At 34.2% G+C, this 22,113-nt stretch overlaps 1 protein-coding gene and 1 non-coding gene across 3 annotated transcripts; both read left to right on the top strand.

The window, feature by feature from the left end:
• The first annotated feature begins 116 nt into the window (after positions 1–116).
• CEP76 (centrosomal protein 76) lies at positions 117–19,363 on the top strand. 2 transcript variants are annotated; one of them, XM_069468293.1, is made up of 12 exons: positions 117–339; positions 1,416–1,571; positions 2,701–2,776; positions 3,901–4,125; positions 5,201–5,386; positions 7,178–7,275; positions 9,140–9,268; positions 11,612–11,800; positions 14,113–14,279; positions 15,190–15,523; positions 17,801–18,018; positions 18,432–19,363. In XM_069468293.1, exons 1-12 carry the CDS (start codon positions 277–279, stop codon positions 18,568–18,570), a joined length of 1,980 nt encoding a protein of 659 aa, XP_069324394.1. In that variant the 5' UTR covers positions 117–276; the 3' UTR covers positions 18,571–19,363. The 2 variants fall into 2 exon arrangements, with proteins under 2 accessions (XP_069324394.1, XP_069324395.1); XM_069468294.1 differs by lacking the exon at positions 3,901–4,125.
• On the top strand, positions 3,015–3,121 carry LOC138383596 (U6 spliceosomal RNA). Its single transcript, XR_011233651.1, has one exon. It is a non-coding gene; the product is annotated as a U6 spliceosomal RNA (small nuclear RNA).
• Positions 19,364–22,113: the final 2,750 nt, after the last annotated feature.

Below are 22,113 nucleotides of genomic sequence, written 5' to 3' on the forward strand. Positions count from 1 at the left end.
TGCGCTGAGGTCGCGGGGTGCAGGGCCCGTGAGAAGGTGGAGCGAAGGCGGAGATGATCAGGCAGCGCGGGGGACAGCCCCGAGCCCTGTTAGTCCGCCACCGTTTGAAAACAGTTGGCGTGACGCGGCGTCGCGCCCCCCGGGAGCTGCGCCAGGCGAGAGGCTGTGCCGCTTTGTGCTCCAGCCGGTACTAACGCTCAGTGGCCGGGCCGGGCGCGCCGCGCGGTTAGGGCGTCTGAGGCGGGGAGAAGCGGCTGGAAGGCGCCGGTTGCCAGCATGTCTCTGCCTCCGGAGAAAGCCTCCGAACTGAAGCAGCTCATCCACCAGCAGCTGAGCAAGGTGAGAGCGGCCTGGGCGCGGGTAGCGACCGCTGCAGACCGAGCCAGGGCCTTTCCTGCCCGCAGCACCCGAGCCCCCAGCCTGGCAGCCCTCGGCCGGGCCGACCGAGGCGCCTTTTTGCCAGGAGTCGAGCAAGGGCCGTGGGACGCAGAGCGCGAGGTGGGCAGAACTTCGAGTTTGAAGCCAGAAGAGCTTTCTAGTCTCAGTACAAGTGAACAAGCCGAGGAGTGCCAGTAAGAGCCCGAGGTGCCAGAACGGTTTTTGGTTATAGGACACTGAAAATGAAGCGTTTAGTGAGCGATTTCTGAAAATCTAATCGAGTGTAAGTTGTGTTTGGAGCAGGTTAATATTCTGAGGTGAGATACTAGGGTTACTTTAAGGATGAAACATACGGATATTGTAGAAGTAGAACCGGGAGCTTCCGTCAGCAATTCACAAAGAAGTTATGGAAAGGAAGTTACTGAAGGATTTTAACAAAACTATTTGGAATACTTGGGAGCGCCACAAGAACCCGCAGTATCTGAGGTGATCAACTGAATGCAGTAGGCTGAAGTAATAAAAACCACCGTGTATGGTGCACTTGTAAGCCAGATTTTGTTCTAGATTTCTAGCATCTTTTGTCTAATCCTCACAACACTCTTGTGAGAGGGCACTGGTTTCCGCATCTTACAGGTGCGGAAACATTCACAAAGAGTAAATAAGTTAGCCAAAGGTTACACATACACCTAAGTTGCAAGCTGATCAGTTTATCATTAGACAGATTAAAGTATGAAAGTCATAACATCATACTTTGATCTGCCTACTCCAGGTCTGTGTTCTTTTAATTATACTATACTTCCTCTCAAAAGATTTGTTTTGGTTGAGTGTTATTTGTGGGGAAATTGTAACAAAGGTAGCAGATAACCAGTAGAGATTATTTCTAGGATTCGTACTCAGAAGTTTCATCTTTTAAAAGCTTACTTTTACTCTTATTCAGCTGGGGAAATAATTGTAGGTTTACTGTTAGCTTAAGCCTAAAACATGAGAAGCAGTATTTGACTTTGTAATGTAAATTATAATGCAAGTTTTCTACGTAGATGGATGTCCATGGAAGGATAAGAGAAATCCTTGCTGAGACTATACGAGAAGAATTGGCACCTGATCAGCAACATTTATCAACAGAAGATTTGATCAAAGCCCTTAGACGTCGAGGAATCATTGATGATGTGATGAAAGAACTTAATTTTGTTACTGTAAGTAATCTATTAGGAAAAAAATATTAAGAGTATAAGTATATGCTCATGCATAACACTGTTTATGAGGTCCATATTTGGGGCCCCTCCTAGTAAAACCATTTTAAAATAAGGCCATTTTGTCTAGTAATATCCTTCTTTGAACTATAGGCTAGCTCTGCCCTTGAGTATAGCAAATAGTAAAATCTGAGTTATATACCATATTCCTCTCCCTACAGTGACCAAATTTTCTCTTGTTATTTTCTAGATCTGTAATTTTAGTCAAATTTTGTTAAATTTAGTCAAATTTAGACAAATTATGTTTAATTATGCCAAATTTAGTCAAATTATGTCAAATATGCATATTTTAGTCAAATTAGTTCACCATTAAAAGGTTGTTTTTCACTAAGATAGTTTTATAATTTTTTACATTAAGCTTATTTTTAAAATAAACATTCTTTTGGGACTATAAGATTAACAAATTATAAATTTCTTTAAGAAAATAACTGCATAAGAGCCCTCAAAACTTTTCATACAAATAGGTTGGTATTGAGATGATAGATGGCCTCTTAGTGCAGTTAGTAAGTAGGCCTTCTCTTGAAAATGAGGCAATAATGAAAAACTATGACCTCAATACCTGGGTAGTATAATGTAAAAATTGGCTGGACTTCATAATACACAAGGGAATAAGTATTTTAATACAGCATCTTTTTTTGGTTTTTGAGGTTTATGAACTAATTTGTCATAAAAATTGACCTAGTAATGGCTTCTGCTGTGTGAATGTCACTTTCTTACTAAAATCAGTTCATGGTGGAATCGCAAGCCAAATGTCATATAAGGTTTAGAGAAAGTTTAACCTTGTTTAAGGTGTTAAGGATTTGTTCTTAGTATTCTGTGGATGGCATTTTTTGAAGAAAATTTAATTCCTTAGTATTAGATTTTAGAAGTGACCAGTTGTATCAGTTGTATCGTCTTTTATGCTGGCTTTTCTTTTCATTGTTTTGATTATGCTTCAAAAATAAGGGGTTTTTTGAAGGGGCCTTATCCTATCTACTTTTGGTTCAGTGTTTAGTCCCATTGTTGGCATTTTCTTACTTAACTATAATTTTTGTTTTCTAATTTGTTTTGGGTTTTTTTTCTGCCTTTCTAGGACAGTGTTGATCAAGAACTCCCTTCTTCTCCTAAACAGCCTATTTGTTTTGATAGACAATCAACATTAAAAAAAAGTATGTATTTTTTTAACATTAACTTAATTGTGGTTAGTAATGAATATTGCTGTGCTGTAGTGTTTGGTATTTGATAGAAAATGTTTTAATTTTTTTTCCAGAAGGAAATATTTAATTTTTTTGGGTAGTTACCCCAAAACTTAAAATTCTGTTTTGGATGAAGTATTAGAAGATTTAACGTATAGCACAGTAGAGGAAAAAACAGGGACGCTTTTCTCATTTTTAATAATATATTTTAATGCTCGCTTTGGCAGCACATATACTAAAATTGGAATGATATAGAGAAGATTAGCATGGTCCCTGCGCAAGGATGACATGCAAATTCATGAAGTGTTCCATATTAAAAAGTATATGTATATATTTTATAGGAACTATACAGCTTGGTTTTTTAGTGGTAATCTGACAAATAAACTTGCTGAGTTGATAATTAGCTGAGTTTATAATTGTCTGAGTTGGGTTGTGAAGGTGAAGAAATGTTGAATAACAAACAAAAAAGGCCAGGCGCGGTGGCTCATGCCTGTAATCCTAGCATTCTGGGAGGCCAAGGCGGGTGGATTGCTCAAGGTCAGGAGTTCGAGACCAGCCTGAGCAAGAGCGAGACCCCCGTCTCTACTAAAAAAAATAGAAAGAAATTATCTGGCCAACTAAAATATATATAGAAAAAATTAGCCGGGCACGGTGGCGCATGCCTGTAGTCCCAGCTACTCGGGAGGCTGAGGCAGTAGGATCGCTTAAGCCCAGGAGTTTGAGGTTGCTGTGAGCTAGGCTGACGCCACGGCAATCACTCTAGCGCGGGCAACAAAGCGAGACTCTGTCTCAAAAAAAAAAAAAAAAAGAAAAGAAAAGAAACAAAAAAGCAAAGGTATACTAGACCTTGCTTGGCTCTGACACCTTTCTTGCTGGGAGAAAGTAGCCAAGATGGAATCTCAGAAACGGATATCATATTATGTATCTATTCTTCCCAGGGTGAAAATGATCCTGGTATATATAGTAGTACATTTGTTACTCTTTCTCTTTTTTTTAGTCTTTGGTTTTTTTTCTGACAAATTATTATTTCCTTATGTCTTGATCACATTGTTTAAGTTATTTGGCAGTTTCCTCATATATATTGCTACACTTTACAGCTAATATTGATCCAACACGGAGGTATCTTTACCTTCAGGTTTTGGGTGGAAAAGCTTTCTTGGAACATCTGCAAGAGCCTGAGCCTTTACCAGGACAAGTTTGTTCAACATTTACTTTATGTTTACATTATCGAAACCAACGTTTTCGTTCTAAACCTGTTCCGTGTGCCTGTGAACCAGATTTTCATGATGGCTTTTTACTTGAAGTGCACAGAGAAAGCTTAGGTAAGAAACAATAATAAATTGTGATTTAATTGAGTAAATCTTAGTTAGGTTTTATTTTGAAACAGCTATAGCAACTTTTTTTATAAGAAGAGATTTGTAATGGATGTATCTCCCTGGTCTTTTGTTTTAATTTTTTTCCCACTGCTCTTCTCAATTTAAACTACTACTTACCTTCTTGCCTTATTCTCTGTTTGCTAATTAATTTTATCTGAAGATTTTTTTTGGACTTCTAAATGTTGACTCTTCAGTAATAAACACTTGAATACCTATTGTATGCATAGTACTGTACCAGGCAGGTCCTGGGAATATATTAGAAAATGAGACATGATACTTCTATTTATGAAGGATGGCCAGGTTTATGATGTAATATAACTTTAATAAGTCAAAAGTTTAGATATGAATATATAACTCTCATAATTAAATTTTATGATACTTAATTCCTGTAATTGTTTTAAACTATGCTTCTTTCAATAAAGGTATATTTTACATTTCAGTTGTCAGTATAGAAATTTTTATATTATATTTCTATACTAAGCAAAGTTGTAGAAGTATGTCTTCAGAATTTTAGATTTTAAGATGGCTAATGTACTACTAAAATTTATTATTTTTTTCCCCTCTGAAAAATGTTACCCTAATGTAGTTAATGGGATAAATTGCTAGATTCAATGTGTTGAATTTTTCAGTTTTGTTTAGGTAATATAGTGATAATTTCTGGAGGTTAAGGAATAAAGGGAGTTTGGGGATTAATGTTGACATATTTGAAGGCTTTTTATTATAGTAGCATATGCTTTAGTTAAGTACTTTGAAAGAACAGACTTCTCTCTTATGGATCAGAAAACACTGATATGCTATAAGTAACTAGAGATAACTCATTACAATTCTGCCAGTCCTCTCAAAAGTTAGTGATAGAAATAGAACTGTACTTTTATTTCCTGTCTTTTGCATTTTTTCTGAGACATTACCAAATTGGGTTTTATGTAAGCTTATTTAGTATACTTTTTAGTGAAAGTACTCTTTTATGTTGGCCTAACTGAATATGTAGTGTGGCATAATTTTCTTTGTTTTATATTGCTAGGTGATGGAACTAGAATGGCTGATTCAACAACAATGTTATCAATAAGTGATCCAATTCATATGGTGCTAATCAAAACAGACATATTTGGTGAGACTACTTTAGTAGCATCCTATTTTCTGGAATGGCGATCAGTTTTGGGCTCAGAAAATGGAGTGACTAGTCTGACTGTGGAACTTATGGGTGTAGGTATGATGATTAGTATCATTGTTACCTTTTTGTAGCCAGTTTGTAAATACTTTTTTTTATGTCTCTAAAATGCCTTTATAAGCCAGGATGGAAATCTGTAAAAAGGTTTTAAAATAGAATTTCATTAGAATTATAATTGTACTCCAGCATCATACTCTTGGGGAATGTCTTAAAGGACAGTATCAATGTAGCACTTCACAGTTAATCTGGCCTTGTTTTAGGGAAATGTTTTTTCCTTTAAAATGAATGTAGAGGCTGGGTGCTGTAGGTCATGCCTGTAATCCCAGCACTTCTATAACCCCAGCACTTTGGGAGGCTGAGGCGGGAGGATTGCTTGAACCCAGGGGTTTGAGACCAGCCTGAACAACATAGCGAGACCTGTCTCTACAAAAAAAATTTGAAAGTTAGCCAGGTGTGGTGGTGTGCGCCTGTAGTCCCAGCTACTCAGGAGACTGAGGTGGGAGAATTGCTTGAACCCCAGGAGTCTAAGGTTGCAGTGAGCTATAATGATACTGCACTCTAGCCCAGGCAACAGAGTGAGACCTTGTCTCAAAGAATAATAATAATAATAAATAAATGAATGTAGAAATTTTGAGGGTTTTAATTCTTTTAAAGTTGATTCAATTAAATATAATGCTATAAAGAAAATTAATATTTTTCACACACATTGATTAAATATAAAGCTGTAAAGAAAATTAATTCTTCACACACACATACACAAAAACTAACTCCACTCCAGCACTCCCTGAAATACAGTGCATCCCAATCAGTACCAGCGATTCTTGCAAAACATGTTGTAGGTGTTCTCCCAACCTTTTACAGTGGGTGAGAATTAGAAGAGGTGATAACTTGCTCAATGTTAGTATCAATGAATAGTACTCCTTAAGGGCAGAGATAGTGTCTGTCTTATTTACCATTGCCTCCTTGGAATCTTGCATACTGCCTGTTATGTAATATATATTTGCTAATAAAATGAAAAAACAGAACTTGCCAGTATTTTATCCATAACATATGATAGAATTACTTTGGTACTGAAACTTAGTCACAGAGTTAAACCATGCCAGTGGACAGTATAGCCTTAGTAGTTTAGATTTTAATAAGTCAGACCCAGAATGTGTTTAAATAAAAAGTTGAGAAAAACGTTTTCTTATGTAGGAGATCTATTTTCAAAAAAGAAACCCAGTAAATTGTCTTCAAAAATAGGCCTAACATGATAATCATAGTAATGACCTGAAAACAAGCATATTCTGACTCACTAAAAAAATATTAAATAGTTCTGGTGTGTAGTATGTTTGTTTTCTAATTCTTTAAATCTAGGCATGGATTGAAAATTTGTACTCATGTGTGAGGTGATAATGGGAAGGGGTAAATGGGAACTACTATAAGTGATGAAGAGTATAAATGCTTTCTAACTTTTTTTTGCATAGATGGAATAAGTTGTTAACAGTTGCTTTGACTTTGTATTTATTTTAAGTCTGGTTGGTATTATACATTTAATGAAAATAAAAATTAAAAATAACAAATCCTTTAGGTTAGAAATTTTCTTAAAACATGATTAGAAAGCTAACAAAATAGTTCTTATTTTTATTTTTTTATACTTGAGTAAATGCCATTGTAAAAAATAAACTGATTTGGTTCATAAAGTATGAATATTAAAAGTGATGTTGAATGTTATCTTTATTTCGTGTAAATGGTAAAGCACCAGGTTCCTAAATTATTTTGGCTAGACTTTGTTTGACTAAACATACATAGTGTTGAGAGCTCTAAAGTTCTAAATATTTGTATTTACAGGCACAGAATCAAAAGTTTCTGTGGGAATTTTAAACATAAAACTTGAAATGTACCCACCACTCAATCAAACATTATCTCAAGAAGTAGTGAACACACAGGTAAATAATTCTGAGTTTTTTGTGTATTTATTTTCATAGTAGTATATTTACCTGTTGATCCTGGAAAGTACTCTTTTTTTTTTTTTTTTTTAAGAAAATTATCATTTATTTTTAGATTAGCACTCAAAGGTTAACAAAAAAGATGAGAAAGAAGATAAAGACAAGATTGTTTTCTTAGGGAAGCCTGTAGTCTAGTTTGGGAAATAGGATGAATATTCATTGAAACAACATAAGAATTACAAAGCTGAAGGGGATAAAGGAGTAAGAGGTGACAGCAGGGGGTAAGATTTTAATGTTAATTTCACAGACATTTATTGATAGCTTGCTGCTCCTGTCATTTCTGCTGTGTACTCTAATAGTAGAAGAGCGTGGCACTTTTGGAATGTGTTTTGAGAGGCTTGCTTTCCTAATTGTACTGTCAGGCCTCGGAGGAATCACTTTCTTCTGGGTCTTGTAGGATCAGTGGGTTTCTTCATCCCTTCAAATTGGATTTGCCATACCTGTTTAGTCCTTGCCAGTCCTTAGTTTTTCAGGTCTTGATTATCTGCTGATAATCAATCTTGTTGGGCTGGCACTTGTGGAAAAGATTCTCCTTGTTCACATACTTTAGTTCTGAAATTGTTCCTTTACTCCACCCTGCCTGTTATGTATTCCTTTTATAGATCTGTGGTTACTTAGTTTTGGATGGCTTGACCCTTCTCCCCCAAGCAAACAATGTCCTGCTCTGTTTTGTTGAACCTCCTGTTCAAAACTCTCATCTCCCTCTAATCTCTAGCATCTGAGATGTGTTATAGGTGGTATATATACCTGAAACCACATAGCAGGAATCAACCTTGATATTATTTGAATAAATAAATATGTACGTGTGTATGTACACACATACACATATGTGTATATATGAGTCGTAATCATGTTATTCATAAATTTATATAAGTAAATGAGTTCTTTTTTTGATAGCAACTATTTATTTTATTGACAAGTACAGGGGTTCTATTTTTTAAACTTAACATCATTTAATAAACATTTTCTCATGTTTCTCTCATATCATTTTTAATGACTAAAGCATAAGCTTATTCTCCTATTTCTGTTATATAAATTGTTTCTAATTTTCCAGGCTTTCTCTTTAAAATTACACTAATTTTTTTACATCAGAAATATTTATTGATCTTAAATAGATGTTAGAATGTGCCAGACACTGTTCCAGACACTGGGGATGTGGCTGTGTATAAGGCAGACAGCTTGCTCTCAAGGAGTTTAAATCTGGTGGGGAGAAACAATAAACAAGTCAATAAACAAAATATCAGATAGTATGTTTTTTGTTGAGTATGATCGCGGGTGATGTGATAGAGTGGTTATTGGGGAGGCTGATTTATTTAGGTCAAGTGCTTAGAGTAGGGAAAGGTCTGAATGGTGGGAAGCAGCCAGCCATGCAAACGTGGGGCTTGAACTTCTGGGCAATGGGAACAGCCTAGAGCAAAAGGCCCTATGCAGGAACAGAAGCCCCATGTGTCTGGAGTGTAATGGGTATGGGGGTAGAAAATGAGATAGAGGCCAGGGCAGGTAGTTTGCAATGTGATGGAAAATGATTAAAGTGTTTTAAACAAGGAAATAAAAGAATATGCTTTATTATTTAAAAATTTGTGTCTTGGAGGAGAAAAATAAGATCACTTTACGACTATTGTATGGAGACTGGATTGTACTGGGGTAGGTATGGAAACAGGGAAGTCATTTAGGCTCTTACAGACAAGATGATGATGTGGCTCAGATTAGGGTAGTAGTAGTGATGGGAAGAAGTAGATTTGTTACATATTTTGTAGTAATTAAGGAGAATGAATAGAAATTAAAAATTTTTTTTGATTTCAAGCTTGCTTTGGAACGCCAGAAAACTGCAGAGAAAGAGCGATTGTTTCTTGTATATGCTAAGCAATGGTGGAGAGAATATTTGCAAATTCGACCCTCACACAACTCACGGCTGGTTAAGATTTTTGCACAGGTTTGTAAATTCCATTAGAAAACTTTCATGCCTGTATTTGAGATTTGCTGTTATATATGTAAATTTCATTTCATTTATATTTCTAAAATATATTTATTCCCCCAAAAAAACCACTTGGACACCTTGTAGTTTATGTGTAAATTCAGCCCTTGTGTGTAGAACTGGGGCTTTGAACATACATACTTTTTTTAAAAAACAAGCAATGTTACATGGAATAATGTATATAACCAAGATCTCCAAGCCAGTGACCAGTAATATTTAACTGTAGCATTTCAGCTATATATCTCTGCCTCTGTTTTTCCTGAATCCTAAACCCATTTTCTCTCTTTCACAAACCAACATAAAATATGTGGTCAAATCTGTATAATTTTTATAACTTCTGAGGAACCATTCAAATATTTTTTATGTATTCAGCCTCATATAGATGCTTATATATAAATATAGTGTAGTTTTATTTTGACTTATGTTTCTCAGATCCTGTACATTGATCTAGCTTTACTTTCCCTAGATTTAGCCCTCCAGGCTAAAAGTGGTTCATTTTCTAGGTAGGGAGCTTGGGAGAGACCCTAGTTGGCTAGTGGTGGGAATAAAGGAAATGGCTTCTGACTTTTCTGGACATGTACATTGACTGTCTGGGTTGTCAAGGTGGCAACAATATCAGAACCAAGGGAAAGGAGAAACCAAACAAAATATAACTGGCTCCCTGCTGTATCTGGTCTGAGGTAGAGTTATTCATTGCCACATAGTTTCTGGGACCAGAGAGGACTAAGGAGGGGGGTGAGGTGGTGGATCAGAGAAATGGCAAATCAAAGGAAAGGAGGAAGAATTTGAGATGCTGCTATGGAAATTAAGGAATTGAGATTTTCTTTTAGGAAGTATTACTTAAGTCCTGGCCTCTTAGAATTGATTGTAAGAAGATTTAAAGCACATAAGGTCATTTAGTCTCATAATAATCATATAAGATTGTTCATTGGCCAGGCATTGTCTCTTTTTGTGAGCAGTACAAAGGATAGAGAAGTGAAGAGTCCAAATAGCAACTTGATCCTGGCAGAGTCTGTATTAAATTGTAGTTTCGACTAGTGCCTTTTTGGTTTGTGCCACCTCTTTCCATGTACACAGAGTACATGAAATGGTTATTTTACTTAGATTACCAGAGCTGTTTCTTACTGCTGCTTCCTGTATTGGACAAGCTGTGTAATTAAGGAGCAAGTTATTTAAGGCAATCAATCTAGTTATAAAAACTGTAGTTATAAACCACAAAATTATTATGCGTAGTGTGAAAAAGAATTTCCAGTGCTTCCAGACCCAAGAGGAAATAAGTTTATAGCAGTACTATCCGATAGAACTTTTCTGCAATGATGAAATGTTCTATATTTGTGCTGCCCAATGTGGTGATCACCAGCCATGTATTGAGTACTCAAAATGTGGCTAAGGTGACTAAAAACTAAAATTTAAGTTTTATTTAATTTTAATTAAAATTTACATAGCCACATATGGTTAGTTGCTTTCTTATTGGACAGTACAGGTTTAGAGGTTGAAATATTGAAATTTTTAAGATATATAAATAGCTTATGGGAATATATTTAGATAATATTAGAAATATTGCTGTAATGAAATATGTGTAAGTGGCCCTTTCACTTTGCTATATCAGCAACTATGAAATTAAGGAAAATGTGGGCTTTGGTAATATTAACTCTAAAGAAATGGTGGACAGCCATCAGAGACCTTTATATGCACAGTAGTTATTCAGCACAAGCTCTAAGATAGATCCTGTATTTAGAATGTAAAACTTTCTAAAACGTTTTTTAAAATTTTGCTTTCAATTGACTTAGTTAACAAATTGTTGTTTCCTGTGGATCTCTTATGTTTGATGCCCTAATAGAAACAATCTAGAAATAAACTTAGATCATTGTTGTTTTATCAATCAGAAAAGTTATTTGTTCTGTCTGGATATATATTGTTAAATTCTGTATGGTAATACGAAAGAATACTTCAGCTTGGAGCCCCTCTCCCTTCCTTATCTTTTTGCCCACCCTTTTCTCAGAGGAGTTCTTACTGTCACAGCCTTTGGAGTCAGACAGCTCAGGGTTTGAATCCTAGCTCTGTTGCATAATAGCTGTAGCTTCAGTTTTCTTCAGCTATAAACTGAATGGAGATGTTATGAGGATTAAAAGAGAAATTATATGCACAGCAGTTAGCAGCCTAGTGCTGGATGCAAAGTAAGCACTCAATAAAATGGTATCCAGAATTATTTTATCCTACATTAACGTATCCTAAAAAAAAGTTAAAATTGGGGATGATTAGTCTGTCATTACAGGTAATATTTTCCCCCTCTTCCTGCAGGATGAAAATGGGATAAATAGGCCAGTTTGTTCCTATGTTAAACCACTTCGAGCTGGACGGCTTCTGGATACCCCAAGGCAAGCAGCAAGATTTGTTAATGTCCTTGGTTATGAACGAGCCCCTGTTATTGGAGGAGGAGGTAAACAGGAACAATGGTGCACTCTGCTGGCCTTTCTCTGTAGAAACAAGGTATCATACACACATAATAGAATTAAATAGCAGTACATCATAGTTAGTCTGAATTTATAATACATTTGTAAAAAGATACCTTAGAAAAATGAACATACAGTTGGCCCTCTGTACCTGTGGATTCTGTATCTGTGGATTGACAGTATTCTTCTAAAAACCCAATAAAAGGTAACAATACAATAATAAAAATTAATACAGATAAAAACAATACAGTATAAGAACTGTTTACATAGCATTTACATTGTATTAGGTATAAGTAATCTAGAGATAATTTGAAGTATATGGGAGGATGTGCGTAGGTTATACGTAAATACTATGCAATTTTATATAAGGGACTTGAGCATCGGCATGTTTTGGTATTCATAGGGGTCCTGGAACCAATCCCCCACAGATATATTTGATTGAGAAATTGACTTGTCATTAGAAAGATTGTGTCTTAAACACAGTTGAAAAACAGTTAAACATTACTTATCAAAAAAATTATTTTGATTTTTTATTTCCAACTGGTAATTCCCAAAAGTTGTATATAATATAGAAACTGTTTTATTGCAAACATAGTAGGAATGGTATGTATTTAAAATTATTACATAAATATTTATTTTGTAAAATAATCACTCCTTTGATTCACTATTTCAAAGAGAAAGCTTATCTGAAAATCGAAGCTTGAAAATTCTTTAAATATTTAAAATATTTTTGTTGCACAGCAGTAAATGTGAAACTTGCCCCATAATTCTATTCCCAATTTATCATTTCTTTTGTATTTTTGTTTTTATCCTGTATGTGTATCATTTATTCCATGATTATAATTAAGATATAAATAAAATTTTGTAGCATGCTTTATAACTTAGCATTATACTACATTTTTCATATGTTGCTACTGTCTTTGTGATTTCCATTTTTTTTTTCTTTATCTGTAACTTTTGATACTAGAATGAGTTAAAGTGATTTCCATTTTTAATGGCTGTTTAAGTTTTCTTGAGTCAATATACAAAATCTACTTAACTATTTCCCTCTTATAGGAACTGTTTCTTCTGGCCAAGTTATGCTTGCTTCCAAGTTTTCGTTATTGTGAATGAAGTTTTATATTGAATATTTACTTTTGAATTTTTTTTAGGGCAAAATCTCAAATTATTAGATCCAAAAGGTTAGGTACTATGTTTTTGTAAAGTCAGTTAAATAATTATAAAATGCTCTATTTCATTAAAGTTAATTTTTAAAAAACAGCCGAGAGCCCCGAATGCAAATTTTTTGGAGAAAAAAATTATCCTTTATCCTAACAGTCAACTCAATAGTTATTTTTGACCGGGCATGCTAGCTCACACCTGTGATCCCACATTTTGGGAGGCTGGGGCGGGAGGATTGCTTGAGGCCAGGAATTGCAACATAGTGAGACCCCATCTCTACAAAAAATTTAAAATTAGCCGTGAGGCGGCATTCGCTTGTAGTCCCAGCTACTTGGGGAGGGCCAAGGCGGGAGAATGGCTTGAGCCCAGGAGTTTGAGGTGGCAGTGAGCTCTGATCATGCTACTGCATTCCAGCCTGGGCAACAGAGCAAGACCATGTCTCTGCAGGGGGAAAAAAGTTATTTTTGCTTTTTCATATTACATGTAGTTTTCCTATACTTAAACATATGTCTTTACATAATTGTAGCCATACTGTTTAATATTTTAGTAATTTTTCACAGAACATGTCAGATATTTTCTATTGCTTTTATAAAAGTCTTCATAATTTTTTAAAATTGTGAAAGTAATATAAGCATATCAAGGAGAATTTGGAATGTATAGGGGAAAATTATATATAACTTACCCTACTAATAGCCTTTGTTGGCATTTTGTTCTTTCTCCCAATCATTTTTCCTATGTATATATTTCTTTGAAATTATCACATATAGATGCCATTAATTCATTGGTTTAATTTGAATGTTTTTCCGTTTGTTTACATTTCTTGCTGTATGATTTGTCTGCTTGTTTGTTCAAGTGCTTTAGCTATTATATTTATTATATATCTATTAAAATCATCCTACTTTTCTTTCTATGTTATATGAATTCTTTATAAACTTTTGAATCTGAATGCCCCCTGTTAAAGTATACATGTTACGACTGTCAGATTTGTAAGCACTAACTTTGTAAAATAATTTCATCTTTTCTAAAATTAGTGTATTATCTTTTTTCCCTATTGTTTCAGCTTAACACTGGACTAATGATTAAAAGTGAAAAACTTTACTAATAAATTTTTATTATAACTTTGTATGTAAATATTTAATGAGGAAACAATATGGAGGAATAAATGCTTCATTTGAATTTATCTTCTAGGGTGACTGTGAAGATCATGCCAATCTTCTGTGCAGTCTTCTTCTCGGGTACGGATTAGAAGCCTTTGTCTGTGTCGGGACTAAGGCAAAAGGAGTACCTCATGCGTGGGTTATGACTTGTGGAACTGATGGAACAATCACTTTTTGGGAGAGTTTAACAGGGCACAGGTTAGTCTACTAAGTTTACAAGGATATTAAAATGAAGATATAAATGTTTTAAATTACAGGGTTTTATGTTCATGTTGATGGTACTTGAAAGTACATGTTGATAGTTTTAGTTATTAGAGCCTTTTCAATGACTAAGAAAATACTTAAATTATAGCAGCTAAGTAAATGAACTCCAAGAAAATTTGTATGCCTAAAATATTCTTTACTAACATGAAATTGGTAAGAAGTAAATCATATTTTAGTTTTATATGATTAGCCATCTGTTTTCTCTGGTGATCATCCCTAAGCCTAAAAATAAGTTCAAGTTGTAAATCATGATTTCTTTTGAAAATTTGACATGGCTACGAACTTCTTGTTGGTAAATTTACTGGACATTGTTTTCAGTAGTTTAGGCTGTTATCAGATTTTGAGAGTTGAGTGCTTCCTCCTTGCTAGAACATGATCTTTTCTTAGCTCCTCTCATTACTGCCTTTCAGTTTTCATTATTCCTCTCTGGCTATTCTTTCTCAGTTTTCCTTCATCTTTCTTTAAATGTGTGTTCTAGAGGCACAGCCCTGTGCCCTCTTCTCATTCCCCTGGATCCTCTTTCTCCCTGGTTGATAATCATTTTGGTTAGTCATGCCTAATAATGTATAGTCAAGTTTTTTAATTGTATTATCTGAGGTAAACTTTTTTGATCTTAACAATAAACATGGAATATATTCTGTTGTTAAAGAAATAGAGTTGGTTTCTATATTAGAAGTTATACCATAGAATTATTACAGAGTACTCAAATTATGGAAATATAAGAAAGAAAAATAAGTATAGGAAGTAGTTACGTCCTTAAGTGTTAGAATTTTTGTTTTAGTAAGGCGCTGCCTTCTTAGTTTTTAAGTTCTCATTATATGAAATTATGATTTAATTTTTTTAGGTACATCCACAAGCCTACCAATCCTGATGAACCTCCACTTGCTGAACAGCCCAAACCATTGTACCCATATCGAACAGTTGGTTGTGTTTTCAATCATCAGATGTTCCTGGGAAATTGTCAACCCTCTGATGCAGTAGAAACTTGTGTATTTGATCTGAATGATGAATCCAAATGGAAACCTATGAGTGAAGAAGCAATTAAATCTGTATGTGCTCCAGGAGCTACAACATCCCTTCCTCCCTTTCCACCTCTGTGTGCGTCCACAATTGACGCATCAGTAACAAGTAATGAAATAGAAATGCAACTGAGGCTCCTAGTGTCGGAACATAGGAAGGTAATTAACATTGAAATAGTTGTAATTTCAAACTTTTTTTCATTTGTTTGTTTATTTTATTTATTTATTTTGGGCTATAGGACCAGTGACTATTCTAGTCCTGAACAAAGCAAATATAGTCCCTGTTTTTATGAAGTTTAGAGTTTTGAAAGTCATAAGACTTTCTCAGACTTAAGTTCTGAGACTCAAAAATTTCCAATTTCACCAATACTTAAAGAATTTATTAATTCCTCCTAGAAATGAAGAGTGGTGGACTTTACATCTTAGAGTCAGACGCTTGCTGAATATCACTATTTGGATTTCCTTTTTGTGAAATGCTTACTCAAATAATTTCCCTAGTAAAAATGCTTGTTTATATTTTTTTCAAATTCATTTCTCCCTTCAGATTGGTTTCTGTTTGTTTTCCTATTACACTCTACTGGGTAGATGTAAAATGATGTCATTCTGACTTCACTTAATTTGCATTTTCCTGATTACTAATGAGATGAGGCCTCTTGTGTATTAGTCATGTGGATTTCTTTTGAAAGTGCCTTGACATAAAAAGTACTAATCATATAGGAAAAGATTAATATATGTTCATCAAAACAAAACATTGAGATACTGAAGTCTTGGAGTGGGAAGTTATTTACAACACACATAACCAACAAAGGACTTAGAATTCAACATTCCTACAAAAGATTTATTTCTGATTCACCTTTTGGGATTCCCTGTTACATTCCCCACCTTGGGTGAGCCCCTTTTTCTGTTTCCTGAAGCCATCAACGGCAAACTGATTTATCAAATATGTTTTCTGGGTTTCCAGTTACTTTTAGCTTTGCCCTCTAACATATTCCTTATTCACTTGCCAACTCATCAAGCATTTAAAAGTATATTTTGGAAAATCTAAGGCATCTGTAGTATGTTTTCAGTAACAGAGTTGGTCAGGAGTCCTGGTCCATTATACTGCTGGAAACGAAAGCCCCTGATTACTTTCCCTTTCTTTTCCATCTCTCATATTGCCTTTAGCTTTCTTTCCTTAGGTTCTTTTTACAAATACAAGCAATATTTTATTACATTATAAGAATTACTTTTTATAGAAAAAGAAAACAAAGCTGAGATAGATGCCAATGGTGTTTACTAAGTTAATGGTGCCTGAAAATGAACGAATAAGAGTCATGTTTTGCCATAGGAAAAGTACAGTTGATCATGGACCTTTGAGATCACTTGTGACCAGTTAAAACCTTGAATGTGAAATTAGGAAATGCTAAAGATCTATTATGATCATCAAAATATTTAGAATTTTAAGAAGGTTTTTTGTTTGTAATTGAATATATATATTTTTTACTTTATGTGTCTAGATATCAGTAGTTCACTTGGTATTATAAATGAAATCATATTGCTTTTAACATTCTGTAGAAACATATTTTAAGCTCCCCAAGGGCCTGTGGCATCTTCATCACCTTTTATCTTCCTGTAATATAAAAGTCTGTGACTGTTACAGAGTAATTGATCAGTAAATATTTGTTTAATTACATATGGAATTAATTTGTGACTTTTCTCCCCTACTGCAGTTGAGTTTACAGTAGGAGCAATCAAATCAAATTAGTCAGACTTAATTTTACTAAGTTCTTTTTTTTTTTTTTTGAAGACAGAATCTTGCTCTGTCACCCTGGGTAGAGTGCAGTAGCATCATTATAGCTCACTGCAGCCTTAGAATCCTGGGCTCAAGCATTCCTCCTGCCTCGGCCTCCTGAGTAACTGGGACTACAGGCATACCACCATGCCTAGCTAATTTTTTCTATTTTTAGTAGAGATGGGATCTCACTTTTGCTCAGGCTGGCCTTGAACTCCTGAATTTAAGCAGCCCTCCTGCCTCAACCTCCCAGAGTGTTAGGATTATAGGCATGAACCACTGCGCCTGGCCTTACTAAACTCTTTAAATAAAATATGATCTCAAAATTCACTAACACTGTGTCTTCCATATTAGGACTATTCCATATGGTCTTTTTTAGTAGATATTAAAGATAGTCTAGTAGATATTAAAGAAGTATGGTATTCAAAGCCTTCATGAACATAATTGAATGTTTTTTGGTTCTCTAAGAAGTATTATAAAACCTGATCACCTATAGTTCCTTTTATTTTTATTCCTATGCATCCTTAAAATAATTAGTAGGAAGTTTAAACAATTATGACAGCTTTTAAAAATATTTTCTTGACATACATTGCCATAATCAACATTTTCATTTAATTGGTTTTTAAAATAGTAATGTATTTCACTTTTTCTTTTGATTGGTATAGGATCTTGGCCTCACTACTGTTTGGGAAGACCAGCTCTCCTACCTTTTATCACCAGCTTTGGCTTCTTATGAATTTGAGCGTACAACAAGTATATCTGCAGGCAATGAAGAATTTCAAGATGCCATAAGGAGAGCTGTACCTGATGGTCACACATTTAAAGGGTTCCCAATACATTTTGTGTATAGAAATGCAAGACGTGCATTTGCCACATGTCTTCGGTAAGGTGTAACTTACGGATTCGTAATTTTTTTGGTTTGGGAATCTTAGAGGTCATTTAGTCAGGTAGTTATTTAGAAATGAAATCAGAGTCCCATGAGGAACTTTTACAATGGTTTACCCTCTTTGACACAGATTTTGACTCATTCGGTCTGAAATGTAATCCTGGATAGTCTGTGATAATTTTCCCAGTGATTTTGGTGAAATCTCAGTTGAGGATCTCTGATCTTGTCTATACATTTTTAAAATTTATAAACCATGAGGAAATAGTCTAATTTGAATAGGTTGACCAAAATTACAGGGTCATTGGTAGCAGAGACAGAATTTTAAAAAATTGTTTTAAATACTGGTTTATTTGGAAATAAACTAAAGTGTATGGTCACTTTTTAATCGGGTGAATTTTTGTCTTATATAGGTCTCCTTTCTGTGAAGAAATAATCTGTTGCCGTGGAGACCAGGTGCGACTGGCAGTTCGTGTCCGAGTGTTTACTTACCCTGAATCTGCATGTGCTGTTTGGATCATGTTTGCTTGTAAATATCGCTCGGTATTATAGGGCTAACATTCTATACGCATTATACCTGTGTTTTATTGGAACTTTACACATTGTACATTATTAGCTATTTAGAGGTTTCTTATTTTAAAATCACAATCTGTCTTGGATGTTGTATTTCAATTTTGTATATACCTGACTGATAATGTTTTAAAAAATCATGATGTGTATTTAAAAATTAAGAATGAAAAACTTGTATAAATCTCAGTGGAATTTAGTATAAATTAAGTGTATATTCTATTTTAATAAATGCTACTTTGTTTACAGGTATTCAGTAGTTTAAATATAAATATAAAATATACTCAGTTTACACTAACAAGTAATCAGAGAAATTTATCTAAGGGTTTGAGCCATAGCGAAGTCAATATAATCATTATTTTGGAATTATCTTGTGCAAATTAGGAGAAATTAACCTCACAACAAATTTATTACATAGGTGAAAATACATTTTGGTGGATTATCACTTTTGTGGTTTATCCATGGCTCTAGGGATATTTGAGATTTTCTTTCTAGAAAATTATAGTAAGAACTTGAAGTAAGAGTAGGAAAAAACAAATACCAGGGAAGCATAAATATTAATAACGTCACATGAAAGTACATGAATAGTTTATAAATATTTATCAGTTTGATTTGTTATAAAAATGAATTGGGTGTTTTAGAAAAAAAATTACTATTCCTCCATTTGTTACGGTACTGATAAATTGTTTTCTGTAATTAATCTTAGCAATCTATCACTGATTTTCTGTGGTCAAAGGATTTATTACTAGCCTCTTCGCATATTCCACCTTCTGAAACCATTTTTTTCTTTCTTTTCTCATTGTGATAAAAATATCTGTGTGTATGTATTTGACCTAAATGAGAGCTTCATTGTGTGAGGCCACTGCAGACAAGTGTATGCCACTGACTCCATGCTGATACTTGTTTTAAAATTGAGCAAGTTTTAAAAGTTAGTTTTCAGTGAGCAAAAGTGAGCATTAAAAAAGACTCCAGCAATTCAACTTTTTGTAAGAAACTGTATGGTATAAATGATAGGTTTGACTGTCCATTTGACATCTCTGCTTGGTTCTTAATTCAGTTGCTTTATCAATTGATCTTAAGAAAGTAACTGTATACCAACTGGCTACCCAAGTTATTGATTTTTTCCTCCTTTTAATGTACTCTTGCAAAGAATATGATTTTATTTTCTAAAAATTAAAATTCGAACATGTCTTAAAATTTGCTTTTTGTTTTATTTTTGTATATGGTAAATATTTATGATTTAACTTGTTTAAAAAGTTTCGAAATATTACTATCCCTCTTCTACCGATTTTCATTGAATATGGTAATCAGATGTTTCTTGTGAGACTGACATGAATGTAGAGAATAAGCAAAAGAATAAAGACTTTTGGCCGGGCGCGGTGGCTCACGCCTGTAATCCTAGCACTCTGGGAGGCCGAGGTGGGCGGATCGTTTGAGCTCAGGAGTTCGAGACCAGCCTGAGCAAGAGCGAGACCCCATCTCTACCAAAAATAGAAAGAAATTATATGGACAGCTAAAAATATATATAGAAAAAATTAGCCGGGCATGGTGGCGCATGCCTGTAGTCCCAGCTACTCGGGAGGCTGAGACAGGAGGATCGCTTGAGCTCAGGAGTTTGAGGTTGCTGTGAGCTAGGCTGACGCCACGGCACTCACTCTAGCCTGGGCAACAGAGTAAGACTCTGTCTCAAAAAAAAAAAAAAAAAAAAAAGAATAAAGACTTTTTTTTTACTCGTATGTCAAAATTACACATAAAGCTATCAACAGAAAATTGCTTGTAATTTTCAACTTTTGAGACAAACTATGATTCACATACTAAGAGGCAGAATTATATTAAGATTGAGGCTGTATTAACGTTGAGGCTGAGCTTCCTTCCTTACTGTACCAGAGTAACATGTATTTTGAATGTGCTTTTGGTATAAATTCTAAAATAAATTTGCTTTTTACGCACTTTAATAGAGTCTGGCATTAATATTTTTCTCTGAAGATGTTTTGTTTCGTAAGATTATTTCAGTGCATTTATCACTAGAATTCTATCTTCTTAACTTTAATAATTTTTTAAGAATTAAATTTACCTTGTATATTTAGCTGTCATAAAAGTTTTTCTATTAAAAATATAAAAAATTTTTTATATAATGTTTCTAAGGTGTTCTTTTTGACAATATGTATACTGGCATAGTCCCCTCTATGTAGTATACATATATTTTATATATATATCTATTTAGTAGAAAAATGTCAGAAACCCAGGAACTTCATTTTTCATTACTCAAATATGAACCTATTGAATAAAACTTCCTAAATTCACTTCCAACTAACTGAATGCTCCAAGTGCCTTCAAAATTTTTTCTGATATTGAGGTGTACATTCCCAAATATGATCTGCAAAAACACATCTATAACCTGGCAGTTCTGGGAAGTGTACACATTTGAAACCCATTTTTCTGCTGCTTAACCCAGGCAAGGTTTGAGCCAAACAAAGTGTAGGCCTTCTATTTGAAAAGAACCTTGCTCATAAAGTAGTATTTTATGCCAGACATCTGACCATCAGGAAGTGTTAGTTATGAACCGTTGATTGTTTAAACTCAATCACACTTCTGATTTCATAATTTAGTAAGCAAGAAAATAGCTTAAGTTGTAGTACAGTTTGCAATTTTATTCTTTTGACTCTAAGATAACAATTTCACACTTTTACTGAAGTAGATAAATTTAAGAATTAGTCTGTTTTTAACATGGCTTAATCTTTTATACCAATGAAAGTAGCACTACTTTCTAGCAGTTGGTATTTGAGAAGTAATTTGAAATTAGCCAAGGGCTATATAAAATCTTTAAAAAAAAAAGCCAAATATGTCAATTAGAAACCATTCCATTTTGAAGAGCCTTAACATTGTTTATAGCATATTCATTCATATTAATGATAAGTTCGGTTATTAATGCATCTAAATATGGGTATTGAATGTTTAATAATAAGTTCAGTTATCATTAATGCATCTAAATATAGATATTGAATGTTTAATATATTTTTCTGAGATTTGGTTGGTATATTTGTTGTAATTACTTTTGACTTGTATTTGGTTTGTGAATTAACTACTTGATAACCAGTGTTGAAATAATCATGGATGTTAGAAGAAAAGGAAAGAGGATTATTAGCTGGCATTTAGTTCACATAAATTTCTGTGAAACGAAAGATTTCTTTCTCTGAGCTACTGAATTTAGATTTGTGCTAACACTCCAAAACATGTTTTCCAGTGTTTTTGGAGATAGCTAATTTTGGAGTAGTTGTTTTTCTTTCTTTTTTTTTTTTTTGTATTTGATCAAAACTAGAGTTTTAACTACTTTTATATTTATGTGCTCTATTTTTAGACATGATTTAATATTTCATGTCCTGGAATTACAGAATTTTGGACTTGAATCTTGGGTCTTCCAGCCCATTCAAAATAGATTAATGGAATGGAGATTCAGAAAATTTAAGTTCTCTGCCCAAGGATACATATCTCTAATAGTAGATTGGTTCTAGGATTCAAGTTCTGACT

Source organism: Eulemur rufifrons, chromosome 5 (assembly GCF_041146395.1).
Source record: "Eulemur rufifrons isolate Redbay chromosome 5, OSU_ERuf_1, whole genome shotgun sequence".
Classification (NCBI taxonomy): domain Eukaryota; kingdom Metazoa; phylum Chordata; class Mammalia; order Primates; family Lemuridae; genus Eulemur; species Eulemur rufifrons.